Below are 21,636 nucleotides of genomic sequence, written 5' to 3'. Positions count from 1 at the left end.
AACAGCTTGCTTCAGGGAACAGGAGAATAAATCAAGCAATACCAGGAGCTTCATAGTTACAGTCAACCAGAAACTGCCCAGAGAGCAACCCAGGACAACTTTCTTTCCAGATATTCAGTTGCTGGTGCAGAAATCATAGGTGAAAAAATGCAGAATGTTCTAGAACTCATTTTTTTTTTTGTAGTTGGACACACTATCTTTATTTTATTTATTTATTTTTATGTGGTGCTGAGGATAGAACCCAGTGCCTCACATGTGCTAGGTAAGCGCTCTACCACTGAGTAACAACTCCAGCCCTAGAACCTATTTTTGATGAATATTATTCCTATTTCATTTATTGTATACCTGCTAATCTTTTAAACAGAATAAGAAATGGAAATTATTTGATAAATTATGTTTCGCTGTCTTTTTCTTCCAGGCATATCGTCTACTTGAATAGCAAGATAATCAGAAGTTAGAGAACTTCTTCAAAGGGGATAAAAAATATGAGAATATGGTCTAAAATATAAACTTAAAACAGAGCATCCATCCCTGGAAAATGTAATAGCATACAGTTAATAATTCAAAACATAAGTAAAAATATCTACACCCTGAAACTAAATCGGCGGCTAATCAACCTTTTGGGCCTCTAGGAAAGCTACCAATAATGAGATTGCTGACAGATCTAGGTTCACCTCTGATATATGGGTCATTTTCATGTTTCCCTCTTAGATCTAATAATTGTTTTTCTGGCTACTACCTGAAAAAGACATGATATGAAATGAGAAGGAATTGGGACCAGCCATGTCCATCCTCAAAGGGTGTGGAACATTATAGCAGGAAGAGTCAAGTACAGTGTTCCCTGAACTTTAGTCAGCCATTATTCTTAACCACTGGGAGACTCACCAAGGACTTGTCCTAATTTACATACTGTGCTACAATGATTTTCTTAATATTTTTCATAACTTACATTTATTTCAATTTGCTTCCATTCCTGTTAAAAAGAAACTCTGCAACCTGGGGTGGAAACCAACTCCCCCTGCCATCAGTGGGAGGAGGAACGTTGAACACAATGGAAACCAACCCTCCCATTAAATTCTAAGAGGAGAGCGAGCCTAAGGTATCCACCCTCTTGGTTGTCAAAGGAGACTAGTAGAAAAAGATTAGGGACAAATTAGCTAAGCTATAAGACCCCTGACATAATAAGGAAGACTTAGGTTGAAAGAGAAGGAAAGACTCCATGCTTCCGTGATGTCACAGAAGATCACTGTGCATGTGGGTTGCAGAGAGACACGGGGAACCTTACTCAGAAATGCTGGCTGCTGATCCCAACTCTGCCACTAACTCGTGGTGTCACCTTGGGAATGTCATGCTCCTTGGGACCTCAATTTTCTTGTATGTAAAACGAGGGGTTAGATTAGACACTCTCTCCAAAGAGCCACTCAATTCTATCCATCCATCTGTGTTTGGTGAAATCTTTATAAACATATTCAAAAATCTCTCTTGATCATCTGAAGTCTGTGGTTGTTCTTTGCATTTACCCTGTTTTCTGAAAGTCTTGCCAGGAAAAAAGAGTAAAGCTTTGAAAAGACTAGCTATTTTGAGGGGGGGAAAAAAAAAAACAACTTTAAAGCTGCAATGCTGAGTAAAATCAATGAACTTGACTGCAGTCCACACAACAGAAGCTGGCCACCCGGGACAGATGCCCATGTAGCAGCCTTGCGCCTTGGGAGCCCGTGGGCAGGGCGCTGCTTGTGGGTGTGGAGGGGGTCACGGCCATTGCCTCAACACCTGCCTGGCTAGACCACAGTTCATGCCCGTTGAGCAAAAGAGGGCTGATTGTAAATGATCGGTTTTATCTCCTAATTTCTAAGAAAAAAATACATTGTGGGAGAAAAGAAAGCTGATCCGTAGTTAACAGTCAGCTAAGTATCTGCAGCCTGGCTCATTGCAAGCTCTGGCACAGATAGGCACGGTCCTCCATCCATGAACGAATGACAACCTGCTTTATAAGGTTTCTGTTGGAAAGTGTAAGTAGTGACACTATTGCAGTACGCACGTGCGCCCTGTCTATCACACATCATTTCTGTTTTCCTGCCTTGATATTTTGAAAAAGTCAATTTGAACAACATTTTACTTTGAACACTCTACTGGCTTCTCCTCTGAACTGGCAATAAAAATGAACATAGTAATTATAAATGAATAATTAAAATGGAAATAATAATCATATTAATTTGAAGCTATCATTTATGGAGCATTTATTACCACCCAGGGGACTGTAGTCAGCTTTTGTTTCATTTAATATCCACACTACCTCTTTAATATCCCCATTTTACAGATTAAAAAAAAAAAGCAGCACCAAAGAAACAGCAGATGTTGTCCAAAGTCACTGATGGATACAACTCAGAGATTATAAAACAAATGGATGAGCCCCACAGGGCTTCTCTAGAATTCAACAAGCTTTGGTAAAGGATATCACTCCAGAAGTCTTTTATGAATAAGAGACCAAAGTCAAGATCAAGATCATGGAACGATTAGAGGCTACCCAACTCTAATGAAGTCTGGAGGGTCAAAATCTGCAGCTTATTGGTGCTTCTTGTCTTTTTCTCTTTAATCATTTTTTTTAGATGTTGCAAACAACAAGAATGACTCGTGTTCTCCTCTGGAGCCCCCTGCACTTTGCTCTCCTCTCAAGAATATCTGTGTGCCATTTGAATAGAGTGTCCCATGGCAAATGCAGGCCAGCTTTTGAGAATAGCAGCACATCCTGGACATTTTTGCTTTTCCAAGTGGTTATTGAATGCTTTGCATATACCAGAGGGTCACGATACACACATTCAGCTGGAAAACCTGTTCTAAAAGTTTCCCTTCTTCTTAAAAAAGGTGATTGCCTCTATCCTGTGGGGACCTGGAGATGTCAGAGACATGAGTATTCATAAGAGTCTAGAAGGAAAAGCAAAGACTGAAGTGTTTGGTGTAGGACTATGCACCCCTAGACAGCCCTGAGCCAGAGAGTGTCTGACATTGTCCTTGGGCAAGAACAAGCAAAGTAGAACTGGAGGACAGCTGATAACTGGGCCCTGTGTGGCTGTTGAATGAGCCGAATTTCCCCAAGGCACTAAATATTCCTCCTTCTGACCCTCAGGCATAAAGAGAGAGATTTGGAGGTCTGCAATTACACAGCAGGCATCTGGAGGATGTCCCCATTTCCCAGGATTAACCAAGGAGGGAGACACTACACAGGCCTGCGAGTCCTCCTCTAGGCTGGCCAGAGGGAGAAAGGAGCAGTTTATCAGACTTGAGCCTGGGGCACAGAGCTGCAGGGAGCCCAGACAAGAAGCAAGAGCAGGAAACAGCAGCCCTTCCCACTCCCTGCCCCCATGCCCATCCCTTGACATTTGCGGTTAATGCCTCTTGACAAACTGGGAAGAGAGAACAATACTTCCTAAGCTCAGGGAGTTATTTTCTCCTCTTCCCAAGAACCACACTAAAGCCACTTCCTTTAGTGGGTCCTACCACCTACCAAGATTTGCCAACATACATGCCTCTGAGAGGTAACTGGGATCCACTGGACTCTGCACAGGCCTGAACAGATGGCATTCATTTGAAAACCTCCTCTTGCAATAAGAGATGGGGCCCAGAACCCTATAAGCCCCCCTCAAAGCCACAAAGCCCCCTGCTGCAGAACAGATCCTGCAAAACATGCAACACGGTAGGGGTGGGGCAGTGAGCCCCAGGAAAAGCAGTTTTTCAAGATGTAAACAAACATTTGTGTGGGGAGACAGGCCCCTGAGGGGTGGCAATGTGGTCTCTACTGCTGCCTCCTCTCCAGAAGGACTGGGCTACCCAAACTGCACTCTAGCCCCTGACCAGGTAATCCACACATTATGGCCTATGAGGACGGTGCAGGGCCCCAGTTATATCTGAGCATGCTGAGTCCTACAGAGTCTTTCACGTCAGCCTGACACCGGTGCCCTCCAGACCTCAGGATGATAAAATGCCAGAACACAAGGCCAAGTAGAGCTATGTTGTAACTCACCATGGGAAGAAAAATTGCTAAATCTTTCAACCAATTTGGGGGAGCCACAAAGATTTTACTAAAGCAAAGTGTGTGAATGACCTAACACACATTAGATGCACACACACACACACACACACACACACACACACACACATTTTTTATGAGGGTTAAAATTTGAAAATCTCTTCCAAGCTGACCCTGCCCCTCCCAGGTAACAGGGCCGTTCACAGCTGGAGTGGGGTTGACTCAGGCCAACTGGACTCACGATGGGTGGAATAAGACACACTCCTGACACAGGATGGCTGGAGTTTGTATTCTAAAGGATCAAGGCCAGAGCCACATGAGTCAAGAAGCTTCCCTCAATCGAGATATCACTGCCTTGAGTTTGAGGAAAAACTGCTCTCCTTGGCAAGGTCGGCCTTCTCCTTAGACGGCCCAGGAAGAAAACTGGCTGGGCTCTCTCTGGGAGAGAAGGTGACACAAGATGGATTCCTAGGCTCACTCCATCTCCACAGGGCCACCGTCATCCCAGCCTGCCCATGCCCCCAGGGCTGAGAGCCTTCCCAGCCCTGGCCTCCCTGAAGCAGATGCAGAAGTAGCAGGGCCAGGGGGAGCTCCTTCTCCAGGGGTGGGGGTAGCAGGTTTGAAGAGGGGCTGCATGGCGGTTGGAGGGGAGGATGGCAGGAGACAGAGAAAACAAGGACAGGAGGGATTGTATGGGGGCGAACCCGAGCCCACCTGGACCTGACTCCACCCAGTCTTCTCCAGAGTCTCCAGAGGCAGCTTGAGGACATCAGCCCTTCCCATCATGGGTGCGTACCAGTTCATGGTAGGGACAGTGTCACCCAAGAGCCAGCAAGGCGGTGACTCCCTCCAGGCACTGGTACTACAAGCGCAGGCAGTGAGAGGGAAGCCCCAGCACCTCCCAGAGGCATGGAGTGCATCCCCTGAGCCAGGAAGAGGGAGGGCCATGCTGCCAGTGATAAGAATTGGTGTAGGGACAAAAAAAAAAAAAAAATGAGCAGAGACAATGTCACCTTTCAGGACCTTTGGTAAAACAGAGTAAGGCGGAGGGTGGCAAACCAAACCAATGTACATCTTCTTCACTGGACTTAGTTTTAAATTTGTAACATATTTTTAGAGGAGTTTTAGGTTTACATCTAAACTGAGCAGAATGCAGGAGCCCCACACAGCCCGTCTGTGCACCCAGCCTGCTCAGTTATCACCCCCGCCCCCCATCAAAGCTGGCTCTGTTTCTCACATTACGCTAAGTGAAATAAGCCAGGGGCAGAAAGACAAATGCCACACATTTATTTAGAATTAGAAATTTTTGTTTAAGATTTTGGGGGATGGGTGGAGAGAAATGGAGATGGTTGAGCAGACCTATTCTGTCAGATGCAAGAAAGGCCTCCACGGCATGCATACCAGGCAGGAGCCACCTCAGTGTCTCGGATTTGCTGACTTGGACTCTCTCTCCACAGCTGGTTGCTAACATCCTTCTAGCCCAGGCATCTCACATGCTTGGTGTGCTAAATTCTTCAACACACACACACATGCACAGGACATTTTCTGTAATACAAAATCCCTCCACCAGGTGAGCGGGCATCACCGGTCAGTCTCATTTTATAGAGGGAGAAAGTTAAGCAAAAAACCTATACTTTGGGGAAGATGGAGTAAAAGAGAGAGGAGCTCACATTGAGCAGCTCGCTGAGCTTCTTCACCAGCCTAGGCCTTCACATGCCCTGGACAAGCACTTAGGAACACAAAGACATTGCCGGTGGCTGCACTGCATGCTGGGAGCACAGAGGCAAGTGAGTGCAGGGTGGATGTGGGGCCTGAGGACTGGGCTGCCACCAGGACTCAAGAGGTCCACTTCCTCCACCAGCAAGTACTTAATAAATGTTCAAAGGAGTCAGGTCCCAGCTGAGGGCAAGTTATTGCAATGGAAGTGTAGAAGCTGGGGCACAAATGACTCCGACCCTGGACCCTCTGGGCAGTTTGCTCAGGACCACAAGCCTTAGGGTGAAAAGGACCTGATAAGTCCCCTAATTCAAGTTTCTCACCTGAGAGATGGGGACCATGAGACAGAGAGATGATTCACTAAGTGAGCATATACAAAAAACTGCAGTGCTGAGGACACAGGTCTCCTGCCCTCTAGCTCCACACTGGGCCCTCCATCAGATGACTGCGGATAACAGTCCTACTAGCCATAGCTGTTGACAACATGCCATTGACAGTCCTTATCAAGAGCCAGATCCTGTCACCAGCATCAATCCATGTCCTGCTCACAAAAGCCCACAAGGTAGCCCTTGCCTTCTGTTCCCTCTGACAGAGAAGAGTGGGACACTTCTGCTCTGGAAGCCCAGGTACATTAGCAAACTCAGGTCTCCATCCAGGCCCTTCTCCACAGCTATCTTATACTGTGCCTGCATCAGGAACGGGAAGTCTCTCCTAGAATCATTTCACCCTCTTTAACTGAAGCCATAACTAGAGCCTCATTTGCCTGGGGAGTCATGAGCTTTCCTCTTCACTCTGGCCTCAGGTCCACCCAGTCTGGACCGTCTCATGCTCAGCAAATCCACTCCAGCTGCCCGGGGCTGCTAAGGGCCCTCAGTGTGACTGCAGCTAAGCACCTGGTGCCACAGAGAACACCCACACAGGGACATGTGTGATATTCTGCCTGCTCCACCAAGGCTGGCAGAGCTGTGAGAAAACGTCCCTCCCAAACTGGATCGTGTCTCTTGAGCTCCTCATTTAGGGATGACACGGTCTGCTTTATGCTGAGTGTGTCGCTTAAGGAGGAAGCAGGATCCTGGGTTGAAGTGAGTGTGTGTGTGTGTGTGTGTGTGTGTGTGTGTGTGTGAAGGAGGAAGAAGGGAGAATGAAAACCCTGGAGAGCACTGGGGAAGCTGGGGGAGATTCATGCCCAGCAGTAAGGAAATAATGAGCAAAGAGGAGAATGATTTGTCTATTGAAGTTATGAATTTCACTAAGTTTTTCTAGCATACAGTGAAATGAAACCCTATGTCCATAAATAAGAAAATATTGAAATTGGTTATGGACCAGCTATACAACAGAGCCTCGTTTAAAAATAGAATGAGAAAATGTTCCCAATAATTCTCAGCAGAAAAAGTAGATTGCGGCGAACTTGGTAAAACAGTCTTCCAATTATTTAAAATAGATGACACAAAAGAGAGAAATAACAAACAACGGTTAGCCATAAGTCATGACATCATAGGTACTTTAATGTATTTCCAAATATCCTTCAATGAACTCCCGATGTTTTGGTAAAACTCACTTCCATGATAAATGTCATTTTTCCCGACTCTGGAAGCATCTTTTAGAGCATGCCTGTTACAGCCTTGGTGTGGTCTGTGCCCCATTGGCAAGGGAACATGTGATATCCTGCCTCCCCCATGAACTTGTCCCTAATGTTCCAAAGGCACCATTCTCACTGAATCCTGGTGACAGATATTCTTACAGGGCTGTATACACACATAAAATAAATTTATGATAAATTTATTAAAATCCTAGATGTGTATTAAGACCCTATGAACTCAATAAATTATTAATTTACACCAGAGGTTACTGTCCTGGTGTATATGTAGGTTATGCTTCACCTATATATCATTAAAAAAATAAATCAGCAGGTTTCACATAAGAACCCACTTGGAGAACTTCTTTTAGAAACCAAAGGAAAGATCATTTAATTATGATGTTCTGTAAAGGTAGCGGCTGAGCCACATATAGACACATCAACCAGCAGGGGGCGCTGACTTCCCCCCGGTCCCCACCACTCCCTACTGCCTGTCTCCCAGAGCTGAGCAGTGCTGACCATCTCCTCACCTGTTTCCTTAGGTAGAGAAATATTTCTCTGTACACTCATCTTTGTCAAAGACGAGGATATGAATGACAGCCAAATGTACTGTGTTTAAGGGAAAAAATGAAAGTGACCACACTTTGTGGAGAAAGTTTCCACATGTTTAACAGACCGTGGAAAACCTCTGACATCAACATGAACAAAAGATGGCATTAGGATGGCTATGTGATAACCAGGACCCTCCCTTCACTCCTTTATATGGCCTTCCTGGGCTGCATGGGTGGGTGGGTGGCTGAGCAGACTTTGGGTAATGCTCTAGTCCCCTGGGAGCAGAAACCCTTGTTCCAGATGCCACATGGCCCAGAGGTTCAGAATACGACCTGGGGAATCAGACAGACCCAGCTGGATGGCTGACTCTGCCAGCTTCCTTGCCACGTGACTGCTAGCAAGGGTCAGCTTATCTGGCCCTTGGTTTCCTCACCTGTAAAACGAGTGAATGCCTACACTTTACAGAACATCATAACTAAATGAGATAAGTATGAAAAGCTTAACCCTGAGACTGGCACAAAACAATGGTTACATCCACAGTGGCCATAAAATTCTGTATGACGGCGTTTCTTTCCTATTTTCATGTTTCTTACACCATCATGGTACTGCTACAGTTTTAGATTTTCGATAAATATTGCCTCCGCTGAATGAATCAGCAGCTGGTGTTCAGTTCACCCGTACTGTAGTTTTACGGAAACTTCTTCCTCTTGTAGGAAGAATTGGGGGTGGGCGGGGGTGGGGGAGAAAACAGCAAAATCAAACAAACAGATCAACATAAAAATCTCATTCTAAGACCTGCCTCACCAGAATTCAAAATAGCCATGCTTATAATTTCACGGGGAAAACAATAAAAAAAATGGAGTAAGCATAGAACCTTATAAGAATTTACAGGGTAAATGTAAGTCCCTAATTATATGTGCTGCTGCTAATACGAAGAATGGGGTGGAACATGGATTCAAAGATGCAGGAGTAGTCCTATGTCTATAGAAGAGGTAGCTCAGGCAGCTGTTAAAGAAGTGGGCTGGGATTTTTTCTTTCCTCAATTTATTGCACTTTATAATGTCATTAAAAGCAGCAATTCTAGGTACTTTTGGAAGTTCAAGGAGGATTTTTTTCCTTTGATTTTATGCCAATATATATATATATATATTTTTTTTAAGTTCTGGGGGGAAAAAAGAACACTTTAATAAATTTCTCGGATTTGTTCTGCAGCTTGTTAAATCTCTGTCTTCTCTGATTCTGGATCTGAAGCTTTCCTTCTCGGAATGCCGCCTGCGATCAGTCACACAGAAAGGGAAGAGATGTGAGGCCGGGCCTCTGATCTCCAGAGTAGGGACAGGACAGTGTGGAGCTGGCTGCGGCCATGTGGCACAGCAGTGGAGACGGGCAAAGTGGCCTCCCCATTTGAAGACCTCCGTGGCTCTAAATGCCCTGGCGAGTGGAAGCTTAAGTCCTCGAGCCTCAGTGGAACTTTCCTGAAGAAACAGAGTTGGCTCCAGCACTTCAATCCTTTGAACTTGTCCAGGGTTGAGCCAGGCGGTGCTAATAACTGGCTGTGTGAACTTGAAGTCATGATACGATTTCCCCCTACTCCAAAACCTTCTACAAAATGACCCCATTTCTTGCCATTAAATGGTGAAACAAATTCAGAAGTATTATCACTTGGGATCGGAGGATGCTATTTTTGATGGTAGATTTTTTGCCACAGGACCTCTGTCTGGAAAAGCATGTTCAACCTCATCATTTAGAGTGCTCTAGGGAAGACTGGTGGCTTGCCCCAGATGGCACAGTGTGCACTCATGATGCGATGTGCATTTGTGTAGCCAGTGCTGACATCTAAAGTGCACTCCACAAACACAGGGCCGCCACTGTAGCGGATGCGAGTACCGCTGCTGTGTTGGCCGGGGCTGTCCTGGTGCCTGCTTGGTGCTTTTCATCAACACTGGGAGACACTGCAAGAAGCTGCCCCCTGGGCTCCAGTGAAGTCTTGCCACAAGAAGAATAATTTTTTTTTTTTTTTTTGTAATGAGCAAGCCTGAGCCTAGGGAAGGCCAAGTGTCATGTCTGGGTGCAAAGTTCCCAGGATAGCACATCACACTGGAGACTAATTTGGAGATGGCTTAGGAGGTGATGCCACCCTTTGCCCTGATCTTGCTGACCCTCAGTCCTTGGCTGGGTGCATCACCAAGGACTTACATACCATAGACCAGGGATTGGATCAGGCCAGGCCTCCCTGCCCTCAGCCTCCTGGGATGAGTGCTGTCCCAGAAATGCAGAAGGACTGCAGCATGGTGAGAAGGAGAAATGGCCCAAGGGAAAAAAGCTGGGGAAGAACATATGGTCAAAGGAAAAAAAAAAAAAAAACAAACACCAGCAAAATCAGATCCCCACCTCATCCCAGGTACAGAGCATAAGCTCTGGAAATGGATCAAGAATTTGTGTATCATAAATAAAATTATAAAACTCTCAGCAAACATAGAAGTGAATACATTTTTTACTTGGGGATTCGGAAAGATTTCTTAAACCAGATGCACCAAGACTTGACCATTAAAATGATCAATAAATTTAATATTATTCAAAGAATTTCTATCCATAAAGCCCACTTTAAAATGAAAGCCAAGCTGTAACTAGAAGAAGATATCTGCAATACACAAAATCAGCAAAATATGAGGATGAAGAATACATAAAATATGCTGCAACTTAGTAAAAGAAATACAACTAACTCAAGAGGAAAATGGGCAAAATATGTGAATAGACATGCCATAAAAGTGACAGGCACCCACAGACAGGCCACAGGTGTTACCCGCCCACATCGATGTGCTTCAGAAGTGACATACACATAAGTCATGCCACATGTGTTACACAGATGTGCTACAGAAGTGACAGGTACATATGGACATGCCACAGGCATGACATTCCTGCATAGATGGCTACGGAAGTGACATACACACATAAACTTGCCACAGAAGTGACACACTAGCATAGATGTGCCACTGAAGTGACATGCCTGTGGCAGAGAAGCATAAGAAAGGGTTCTCAGTGTCACTGGTGGTCAAGGAAGTGTGCATCAAGAGCGTGATGACACGGTTTAAACCCATCTTACTGGCAAGAACCAAGAATTGGGTGACACCCAAGTTGAAGAGAATGTGCACCCACGGGACACATCCTGGACAGCTGGGGGGACACAGAATTGGCATAGCCAACTTCAGGAAATAGTTTAGCACTCTCTCTCAAGCCAAGTATTCAGATCCCCTTTGCCAAGCAAAGCTGAGCAATTACAGCCCCCAAAGAGACTCCTGCACATTTATAACAGACGAGAATGTTGTTATTGGCCACACTTACAATGAAAAAAAAATTGAACCAAATGCTTAAAATTGGAAGCACAAAGAAATAAACTATGATCTGTTCAAACAACGGAATTTTCTACCGGCGTCAACACAACAAACTCCAGCAACCTGTGAAATGGATGAATGCCGGTAGAATAATAAATGAAAAAAGCTCCCCCAAATACTAATAGTTCAAACCCCTTTTTATAAAGTCAAAATAACTAAAACACTGGTCCTACATGAGGGAGATGTGCCGTCCAATCACATAGAAACAAAGCAGCAGAGTGATGGACAAACGATTCCAGAATACGGTCCCCTCCATGGCAAAAGGCAGAGTCCTCTGGTTACACAGAGGTGACTGGTGACATTGTAGTTTCTGCTTTGGGTAGTGAGTGTGTGGATACTAAATTTGTTAATAAATTAGTAAATAAAATATATATATATATATATATATATATATATATAGCCTTGTGCAGACCAGTGAGGAGGTATATGCCGCAGTCTGGCTGGGCACAAATCACAAGCCACTGAAGCAGGAACAAACTTTATTTCCGAACTCCTGCAAACGCCACGCACTCGGCCTTCTCCCGGGACACACCACACCAACCGGAAACCCCTCCTCCGGAAATCCCTCCTCCTGCACTTCCCCAACCAATGGGAACTCTCCGGGAATCCCGGGAGAATTCCAAAGTAGTAGGCCGAGGCAGACAGCAGGGGTCTAATATACAATTGAATACACAGCTTAACATAACCATCATCATCTCAATGGCTTGCTGGTGTCACCTCTCAACCACTCCATTCTGGCAAAAATGCCATGCGTCATTCCAACTCCCCACTTCTGTTTAATTAAACACCAAGCATGTGGCTTAGGGACCTTGCCTGTTAGGCTGTCCAATACTATATATGGTCCTTACCCATCATCCGATGAGCTGACCTCAAGGCATCAGCCTCCTGTCTTAGGTTGGTACCACTGCAATTGGATCTTACCCGTCACTGACTACCGGTCCAGCATACAGCCATACTTGTGGATAGGCCTATGCACCAGTGGAGGGTGGGGGGGTTTGGCCCCCAAATTTGGCCTATGTACCAGAGGGGGGGGTGAAGTTCTTTGTCTCACCTCTGTTGGCCCCCAAATTTGGCCTTGGTGCCAGTGTGGGGGGGGTGAGGTTCTTTGCCTCACCTCTGTTGGCTCCCAAATTTTAGCTGAACAACCATCACAAGCAGAAGGGAGGAGGATACAGAAATGCCACAACACCAAGACAATTGACCGCTTCTTTGGAAAAATTGTCAACCACTCCGTTCTGGCAAAAATGCCATGCATCATCCCGATTTGGCTGTGGCCCTCAACAGGTATAGTTAACCAAGGCTGTGCCCACTTCAGTTTGTCACAACTGTCCTTTCTTTCCTTTTTCTAAGGGACACTCATCATTTGATAATGGTGTGTTTTACTGTCAAGGTCCACAGACCAATGTTTGAGAGCTGGTGGCAAATCCTAAGCAGACTGAGCACAAAAAGAAATCAGGTACCTCCCAGACCCTTAAGAGCTGGCCGCCCATGTCAGCCCCAGAGTGGCATGAACGAGAATGCTAGGGAGGCGGGGTCTGGGTGCAGGCCGCCCCCACCCGTGCCCTGAGGAAGCCTTTCTCTCTGCCCAAGGTGCCCTCCTTCTCCCTCTCCAGCTCTGGAGCTGTGCTTCAGCCTGAAGAGGGGTCAGTCAGGGCCACCTGCCTCTGTACCTGTGGGACGGCTGACACCGTTTGGTCCCTCCCCCTCTCCAGAGTTGTAATCTCTGGTGTAGGCTCCAGGATTCCAGGGCTTGAACCCACTCCCCAGGTGCATCAAGGTTAGAGAAATCCCTCTTCCAGAGGTAAAACACCTTGCTTTGTCCTGTTTGTAATCCCAGGAACCATTTTGAATATATTAAACTCTCTACTTTTATGCCACCTGCCATACCATTCCATTTTTATGGACCCAGGGAAGGAAGCAGGAGAGACCCCCTCAGAAAGAAAGAAGACAGGATGGAGTAGATGGATCAGCCACCCTTTCCCCTGGTGTCAAGACCCAAAGCCACAAGATACAAGTGTCCCCAAATCCCCTCTCAAGCAAAATCCCCAAGGGGGTACATTGAAGAAAGCAAAAGCAGCATCTTTCTTCTCTTTCCTATTTGAGTCTCTGGGACACGGTCCCCGAAGCCATTTGGGAAAGAGGGAGGGAACTCTTTCGAATCCAATACTTGTTAGACCTAGAACCAAAAGACATCACTAAATGAAATTCTTAAGTGGCCCACAGTACAGAGTGAGGTGGAGACCCTAGAAGAAAGTTAGACTGGAAGCACAAAACTACGCTTGCTTTGGACACACAGCGGGGGGCAGAATTGGGACAGTTGTCTCCCTGCTCCTTTCCAGGGCCTGACTTACAGCAGGGGTGCAGAGAAGTGTTGAATGAGTCTGAGCAGAAATGCCTGGGCCACCAGGTGGGTGGCTGCAGATTGGACCCCAGTGGGTCTCACAGGAATGAGGGGGAGACCTTGCAGGGTGTGCCTGGGGACAGGATGGAGCAGAGGCAGTGGAGGGAATTCCAGGCAGTGCCAGTTGTGTAAGGTGAGGCGAGAGGTGGTGGCCGCTGTGAGGCTGGCTCGTGGCCTGAGGGGTGGAGGCTCTCTTCTCCTGTGGCCTCTTCCTGCAGAACAGTCTCATGGCCAAGCCTGATGTCGACATCCCAACTCGGCAGCCTGCTGACACCCTGACTGCTCAGGCAAACTGGGCTGGGCGAAGCCAACAGCGAGGCCTCTTCCTGCTGCCCCCGCCACACCTGTCAGAGACAGCTGCCCGGCACCGGGGAAGGTGTGGGTGGTGGGGAATGAAAGAAAACCGAGTTCCAAGGAATAAATGCTTATTTATTCCTAATAAGAATAAAGCCTGGGGTTGTGGAGGAAAGGTGGATTTTGTTATTCAAATCACTTATACTCAGAATCCAGCTCTGACCCTTGCTACCAAAGGCAGAGAAAGTGCCCATTGTCACATTTCCCGGGCATTCCTTACAGTTGGGCTGGATTCAGGTGACATGGCCCAGCCAATGCGCCATGGTGAAATCAATAGGCATCACTTCCAGGCCCAGGTAGTTTAGTGCCTCTCTCTGCCATCTCTCCTCCCCCAGTGGCAGGGAGGCCTTGGGGACCAGCTGGCACAACGTTACAAAGGACAAAAGGCACATGACCTTTGCCAGACTTTGCACAGGAACAAAAACCTTTACACTGTTAAACCCACTGAGAATCTGCTATAAAAACCCACTGATCTGTCACTGCAGAATCATTATGCTAATAACGTAACACATTGTATAGCCTTTGGTCTGATCGGGATACAAGTTACTAAGTTTCCTAGACCTCAGTTTCCCCAATTATAATAAGATAGGGGTTGTTGTAAGAATATAACATATGTATGTGCCATACAGCATCTGTTACAGAGTTGTCACTTAAATAAACGTGTCTGTTCTTTAAAGATACTGTTGATGTCATTATTTTGCTGTGGTTGCTATTGTGACCGACACTTTTCCATGGGCAGCTAGTACATTTCAGGCTTCCTGCTGGTTGTTCTGCATAAGTTAATCACAGTTGTGTAGCTAAAGAAACTGAAGCTGAGAGAGGTTACTTGTTTAAAGGAATGCAGCTAATTAGTGACCAGGTCAGGATCAGAAAGAAGGATGTTCTGAATAAAAAAGTCTCCCTTATTCTCATGGTGACATTCCTGTTCATATTTCAGACACAGAACCCAAGGCTCAGTGACATTATAAAAGCTCACCAAGCAAAGCCATCACTAGAGTCAGGGGACTTTGCTCTTTTCCCAACCTGATGCTGCAATAATACTGGAAAAGATAAAGGCCTTATGGCACTGGGCACACTCGGCCTCCCCTCCCCACACAGCTGCCTGGCCACCATGAACTGTGACTTGAGGCGCAGCTGCTGCAGATACTGCAGCCCATGGTCAAGGAGCAGGCAGGAGCAGGCAGCTGCAGCTCTGTGGAGGACGCTCAGGCACGTGTGCTGCCCACACAGCCTCTCGGCAAAGTCCCCAGTGAGGAGTCCTGGTAGCTGGAAATCAACATGGGAAGCGTTTCCAAATCCTCACCAGCTCACTCCTGCGCGTGTGTGCTTTCCCCCTCCCTCTGTTTGGAGGTTGAGGAGAGAAGTGAGCAGTGTGGATTCTAAGCAGTTTACACTGAACCAGATGGCGCATCTGATTAGCATCAGACGAAACAGACAACATTACTTAGAGATGAGGTTCTCGTGGGGACAAATCCGTTCCAACAGTGCAGAAGGCTTGGTTTCCTCCCGGGCTCCCCTCGGAGCCTCCTGGGGGCATATCTAGTCCTCCCTGCTCCCCTCAGAGCCACCGGGCATGTCTGAGCTTGTGTTGGAGAGGACGGAGATTAATCCCTATAGATTCTCAGTTCTCTTCCCGCTGAACTCTGAGGCCATTCGCACAAGGAAGCCACCCTGTGTGGAGCCACTATCACTGGCTACTCCTCACTCACTTCTTCATGGTGTGTGCTAATAAGCCACATCATACCATCGGGCCTGCAAGGCAATCCAGCAATCCAGCCTGTGGCTGTGCCCATGTTACAGGTGAGGACATGAAGATGCTCTAGGATTGGGTAGCTGACTCAAGATTGCAGGGCAAAGAACAGTGGAGGCCAGTGAGGCTGGCTGCCTCCATTCTTTAAAGAGTCCCAAGGGCCAAACCACCAGAGAGGATGGCTGGCAAGTGTCCAGGACCACACGAGTATGGTAAGGCCTGGAGCAACGTGACCAGCGAAGGGAGAGGCCACCAACCCTCCCCTGCCCAGCCTCCTTCTAGAAATACCAAACACCTACCTTTTGCAAAAATGCTCTGGGGAAGTGGAACAAAAATGGGAAGAACTTACAGACCCAGGCCCTTTCATTCATCAAGTCCCAGGTGCTCCAGACCCCCCCCGCTCCCCGAGGAAAAACATGTGGCTTCCAGGGCTTAGGGTGAAGTGTAGCTATGCAACAGGAAGAGACTCGCTTATCACAAGGAATCTAAAGGTCAGGATAGTGGCTGAGAGACTGCAGGAGGGAAAATCTGCACCATGAACAGTGAAAGTCATCACTCTGTACAGAACATTGCGCTGAAAGTGATGTTGCACTAAGTGCTTTAAATGCCTCATACATCTCACTAGCCTAGAGAACAACCTTCTAAGGCAGACACTATTTTATTATTCCCATTTTACAGATGAGCTTCCTGAGGATCAGAGAGGTTAAAAAATCATCCATGGGGACTGGGGTTGTGGCTCAGGCAATAGAACGCTCACTTCACACACGAGGGTCTGGGTTCGATCCTCAGCACCACATAAAAATAAGAAAACAAAATAAAGGTATTGTGTCCATCTACAACTAAAAAAAAAAAAAAATTCTAAAGTCATCCATGGTGACACAGCTGATAAGGGGCTGATCCAGGAATTAAATTAAATTAAATGACCCAACGGCCAGTGCTCCTATCCAGTAAACCCTGGGCCCCTCTGGTAGGATCCTTCCAAAGACAGGTTAATAAGGTAGCCTGCCAAAATCTGACAGAGTGCTTACAAGCCTCCTGGCCCCTCTGCTGGATGTCCACACAAATGCTGAGGGTTGTGAGTCCAAGCCAACGCCTCCGACAAGGCTCTAGGAGCTTGCACATCTGGCACTTACAAGAGAGTAGCCCAAAGCAGATCCGTCCCGAGGCACAGGGTGCTTCACAGGAGAATAACAGGAGGCATTCATGACAGCTTGAGTTTGGCCAGAGGGACCAAGCTCACCTTGGTGAAGGGTATGAGGGTAGACACTCGCCCCAAAACAGTGGACACCAGCAGGTGTCCATGAACTCAGCCTGTCCATCTGGAACTGAGCCCTTTGGAAAGGGGAGGGGCAGAAGCTTCCCTCTGGGGCCATTCAGTAAAGGGTTCACTTAGCAAATAAAGAGTGGGACAGCTGAGCCCAAGAGCCCACCGCCCTCCAGCACCAGGGATGGGTAGACGCATGATGCTCTGTGTCCTCTGGAAAGCAGGGACCCAAGGGTACTTTGTTTGCCTGTTCCTAGTCTCTGGATCTATTTGGAGGTAGGAATTTTACATTGCCTTTGTCACCGTGAACAACAATAGGGCTGGCCTCCTGTCGGTTAATATTAATCAGAGGGTTTTTACAGAATCTAAAGCGGCCACACAGCAGGACTGGGAAGCAGCAGCTGGCCAGCTGCCCTGTGACCCTGCTAGCCCTTGAGGGGCCCCTCGCAGCCCAGGAGAGGGGGCTCCAGGAGAGGGATTACTCGTACTTCCACAGGCTGGGATTGACTCACATGCCCAGTCTGGGCCGTGCTCACTCTCCATCTGGCCTCCGTGCTAAGCGGGGGCCCCTGATAATAATGGCAGCTCAGAACAATGAAGGAGAGCCAACTAGCCAGTCCCCTGCCACCTGCGCAATGCCATGTGTAGCTGCAGGTGTCCTTGTTATGTCCCTAGGACTGGACTCGATTTGTCTCAATGGTGACACCACCCAAAATCCCAGCAGGGGCTGCCAGAGCAGGAAAAGGCAGGCATGTTTCAGGGCCTTCAGAGTGTGGAAATCAGAACCTTACAAACACAAACGTCTCCCTTTATGAAGCAGCAGTGATGGAAAATGGGCAGCTGGGCTTACCAAGGTCAGTCTCATCACTTTGCTCAAACCACCCTGCACAAACCAAAATGTTCTCACACCTAAATGGTCAGGAAGCCACACACATGAATATGAAAATCACAGGAATACCTGCCTTCCCCGTGTGTGTCTCTCTCCTACCCTAACCCCAGGACAGGATCCAGACAGCAATTTAGGATGCACCATGCTAACCAAGACTGGGCAAGAAAAACACCTTTACAGTAAAGTGGTTTCTGAATGTCTCTGTGATTACCAGGCACTTTACATAAATATTCCAGCTTCACTCCCTGAATAAATTCCAGTTGGGCCAGGCAGAGCCTCTGGATTCTAAGACCCCAGTTTCTCAGTTTGTGTCTCATTTTATTATTGACTTCAGTGTGGACAGAGGAATTTAAAATTGGAAAGGGCTGGTCTTAGGGTTCAAAAAAACAGTGCTGACCTCCAAAGTCATCCTTTCACCCTTCTAGAGGGGAGAGGAATGCGAGGTTCTGAACAGGTAAGCAAAGAGGGGCAAAGGGCATGCTCCGTTTTGCATGATCCAGGAATGCAGACTGCTGTCAGAAAGGAGCCAGGGGGTGAAAATGAACTTCTGGACCCCTGCCCCCATCACATCTGGAGGAGCTCTGGACATCTAGTTCACTGGCCTCAGAAACAAGAACCCCTAGTCTCTTGACAATAGGATGCTTGTCAGAGGACTCGGGCTACCAGTTTAAGGGGACAGCCACTTTGTTTAAATCCTGTCATTCCCTAATCTCCAAAAGATGCCATTAAGTGAAATTAGTCAAAGTTCAGAGTAATTACCTTCCTTTGAGCGATAATAATAAAAAGCCAAGAGAGAAAATATAGCCCATCTCTTTGATTATATATCCAAGGAGGGTTACAGAAGCAAACATAGAGGCTGGGAAGACTGGCTTCCTCTGGAGAAGGCCCTGAAGTGGTCACACACAGCTCCAAAGGCACCTTTTCATATCTTTGCATTTAGATCCATATAAATGTATTACCTATTCAAGAATAATTTACATTTTTAAAAAGCTAAAAAAAAAAAGAGAGACCCTATAAATCCTACTCAATCAGAATCTCTGATTCCACATTTTAACAATGTTTCCAGATTACTCTTACATCCTTGAAGTTTTGAGAACTTCCCAAAGATCAGGTCTATTAAAAGGAACCCGCCCACCTCCCTTCAGGTTACAGACAGCAATAGTAAATCGTGCAGAGAGAAATCTTCTCATACCACAATGACCTAAGGTCTATATGCGTCTCCAAACTTACTGCCCCATTACTTTTTCTCAAGAAAAATAAGCACTGCAACCTAAGAATCCCTCAAATCAGTTTAGCTTCTGAAATCTGAGCCGGCAGCCACTCTCCACTTCGCACCCTCGTGTGGACTAAGGGAGCAGTGAGGAAAGACAGGTCGCCCTCTTCTGCCAGGTTCCAAAAGAGGACTCACCCAACCCAGACGCCTTGCACTCACCTTGCTTTTTAAAGAGATTGCTTTGGACGATCTCCTTCATGGATTGAACCTTCTGCTTCTGCAGTTTCACAGGGGGGATGCAGGTGTAGAACTCATACAGGAGCTGGCTGGAAATGGGAGTCAGGGAGAGCAAATTAGACCCAGCGTCCTGCCCCCCAGCACTGACAGAGCCTCCTGGGGTGCCAGGGTCACTCCTGCTCCCCTCAGACCCTCAGTTCCTGACAGAACTCAGGGGCACAGCAAGCCTCCAGCAAAGATGCATCAGCTGTGGTTGGTGTTGAGTGTTAAGAGCATATGAAGAGATGTAAAAATCTGAAAGTGGCACCATCAACCCTGGGTCCTTACTGCATACCCAGTACATTGCATGCACTGCCATTTAAACCTCGGAACTCTATAGTTGGATAGGATATTCACCCCAATGTTACAAGAGAGAAAAATCAGCTTTAAAAAGGTCAACTAACTTTCCCAAGGTCAGGCAGCTAGAGAGTCAAAGCAACAAGAAAACCAAGTGCTGACTTCATCAGCATATCATTTTATTTATAAATGGCTTATGCTTGGAAATGCTTTATGATATGTCTTGGGATCAAAAAAGGTCCTTAACTTTAAGAACATCTGTGAAAAATTGGTGGGTTGCAGATAGTTCGGGGCATCAAAAAGGAGATAGCTCTTTCCAGATAAAAATAAAAATATCTCAAAACAGAATAACAGTCCCTGTCAGCTTTCCAGAAAAAACAACATGATGGTATTCATTCATCCTTTCAAGTATTTATTAAGCATCTACTTAGTTTGTGACAGGCAACATGCAGAGAAATGAGAGTCATGGGAACAGACTTGGTTCCAGTTGGCATGGATCTTACATTCCAGTGGAGACGCACACACAACGCAGACACCAACAAAGCAACATGCTGTGATCAATGCAACAAAGGAGATAAATAGGAAGCTATGTCAGAGAACAAGGGGCCAGGGGTCAGCGAGGATTTAATTGATTTACAATATTCAGCAGTAGCTTTTCTGAAAAGTTAACATTGAGCCTGAAGCTGAAGGACAAGAAAGAGCCGGCAAAAAATCTTAACGTGAACAAAAAAGGGACATCTGTGAAAAAATTGGAGCTCAATGATATCAAGTGAATATTGGAGTATAGTTATAAAAGCTGCACCAAGGACGATTTCTCAATATCAATCCATGGGTGGCAGTTATGCAAACATGAGCCTTGTGGACAGCAGGGAAGGGCATGTGGGAACTCTGTGTACCATCTTCAAACAGAAAAGTATTTAAACATAAAAAGGTGTTTTTTTTTGTTTGTTTGTTTTTTTTTTAAATCTCCTGTTATCTAGGAACTCAAGCAAATTTAAGGACAAGAAAAAAAGATGAGGGTATATCAGATCCAAAGGCCCCTATTTCACCAGGGTAATCACATTAAAATTATGGGCTCATCCACGAGATGAATGGAGTTAAAAAGCAGAAGCACAAGAGAGCCCAACTCCATTGTCTGCCCTGTGTCCTTAGGGTGTCCTCCCCTTGCCACTATAGGGCTTAGGAGGCAAAGACTAGAACCTGAGCAACCTTCAAGCCCAGGTCCAATTGAAACATTTGCCCCAAACAAACATCTCTTCTCTATGTGTTTACCTTCTGTAGCTTCACAGGGATGCTTATGGTTTTCATCAAAGTCTGACACAACAAAACTAAAAGGTAAATATTCCCATGTAGGAGTCCCCAGGCCTGCCTTGTGGTTACCCTGTCCCTGAACTGAGCGCCCGTCTGGAACTCCCCACAGAGCCCTCCTTTCCCTTTGAATTCCTGGCTGACAGCAGAACCGGGGAAAGTACATCATAGGCTCTCACCTGAGTAACTTTGCATCAAAGACCGTTTCAACATCGTGGAGGACAGATGGGATATATTTCAAAGCTGCCACCTGGGTGGAACATGAAATAAACATGAGTGAGGCCACATCCAGCAATTCGGGGAGGGTGAGGAGGACGCTCTACGACACAACACCGATCAGAGTTGAAAGACCCTGCACCCAGGACCTGCCACATGATGCGAGGCTGTGGGTGGATTGAAACCCAGGCCTGCACTTTTCTGCACATAAAAGAGAGGTCCCCGCTTCTGTCTAAGATGCTGCCATCATACAGTAGAACCATCATAGACTTGGAAGTGATGCAGATCTGGGGTCAAATTCTATTTGCACACCATCTTAGCCATGTGGCTTTGGACAAAACACTTAACCTCTCTGATTGTCAGAGTCCATGTCTTTAAAAGAGGAAAAGTGATATTTATTTTGCAGGA

The 21,636-nt window shown here is 46.5% G+C and overlaps 1 protein-coding gene across 1 annotated transcript in view; it reads right to left on the bottom strand.

Annotated features, from left to right (window-relative positions):
• Positions 1-21,636, bottom strand: part of Dock2 (dedicator of cytokinesis 2) — a 402,443-nt gene that overhangs the window by 277,551 nt on the left and 103,256 nt on the right. The window contains exons 24-25 of the mRNA XM_077797775.1: positions 21,192-21,262; positions 19,351-19,457 (exon numbers count right to left, since the gene is read on the bottom strand). Coding sequence (XP_077653901.1) covers positions 19,351-19,457; positions 21,192-21,262 — 178 coding nt within the window. The remainder of the gene's footprint in view (positions 1-19,350; positions 19,458-21,191; positions 21,263-21,636) is intronic.

This window comes from Urocitellus parryii, chromosome 1, assembly GCF_045843805.1.
Source record: "Urocitellus parryii isolate mUroPar1 chromosome 1, mUroPar1.hap1, whole genome shotgun sequence".
Taxonomy (NCBI): domain Eukaryota; kingdom Metazoa; phylum Chordata; class Mammalia; order Rodentia; family Sciuridae; genus Urocitellus; species Urocitellus parryii.
Note: the sequence above shows the minus strand (reverse complement) of the source record. Positions and strands in the feature narration are given on the sequence as shown.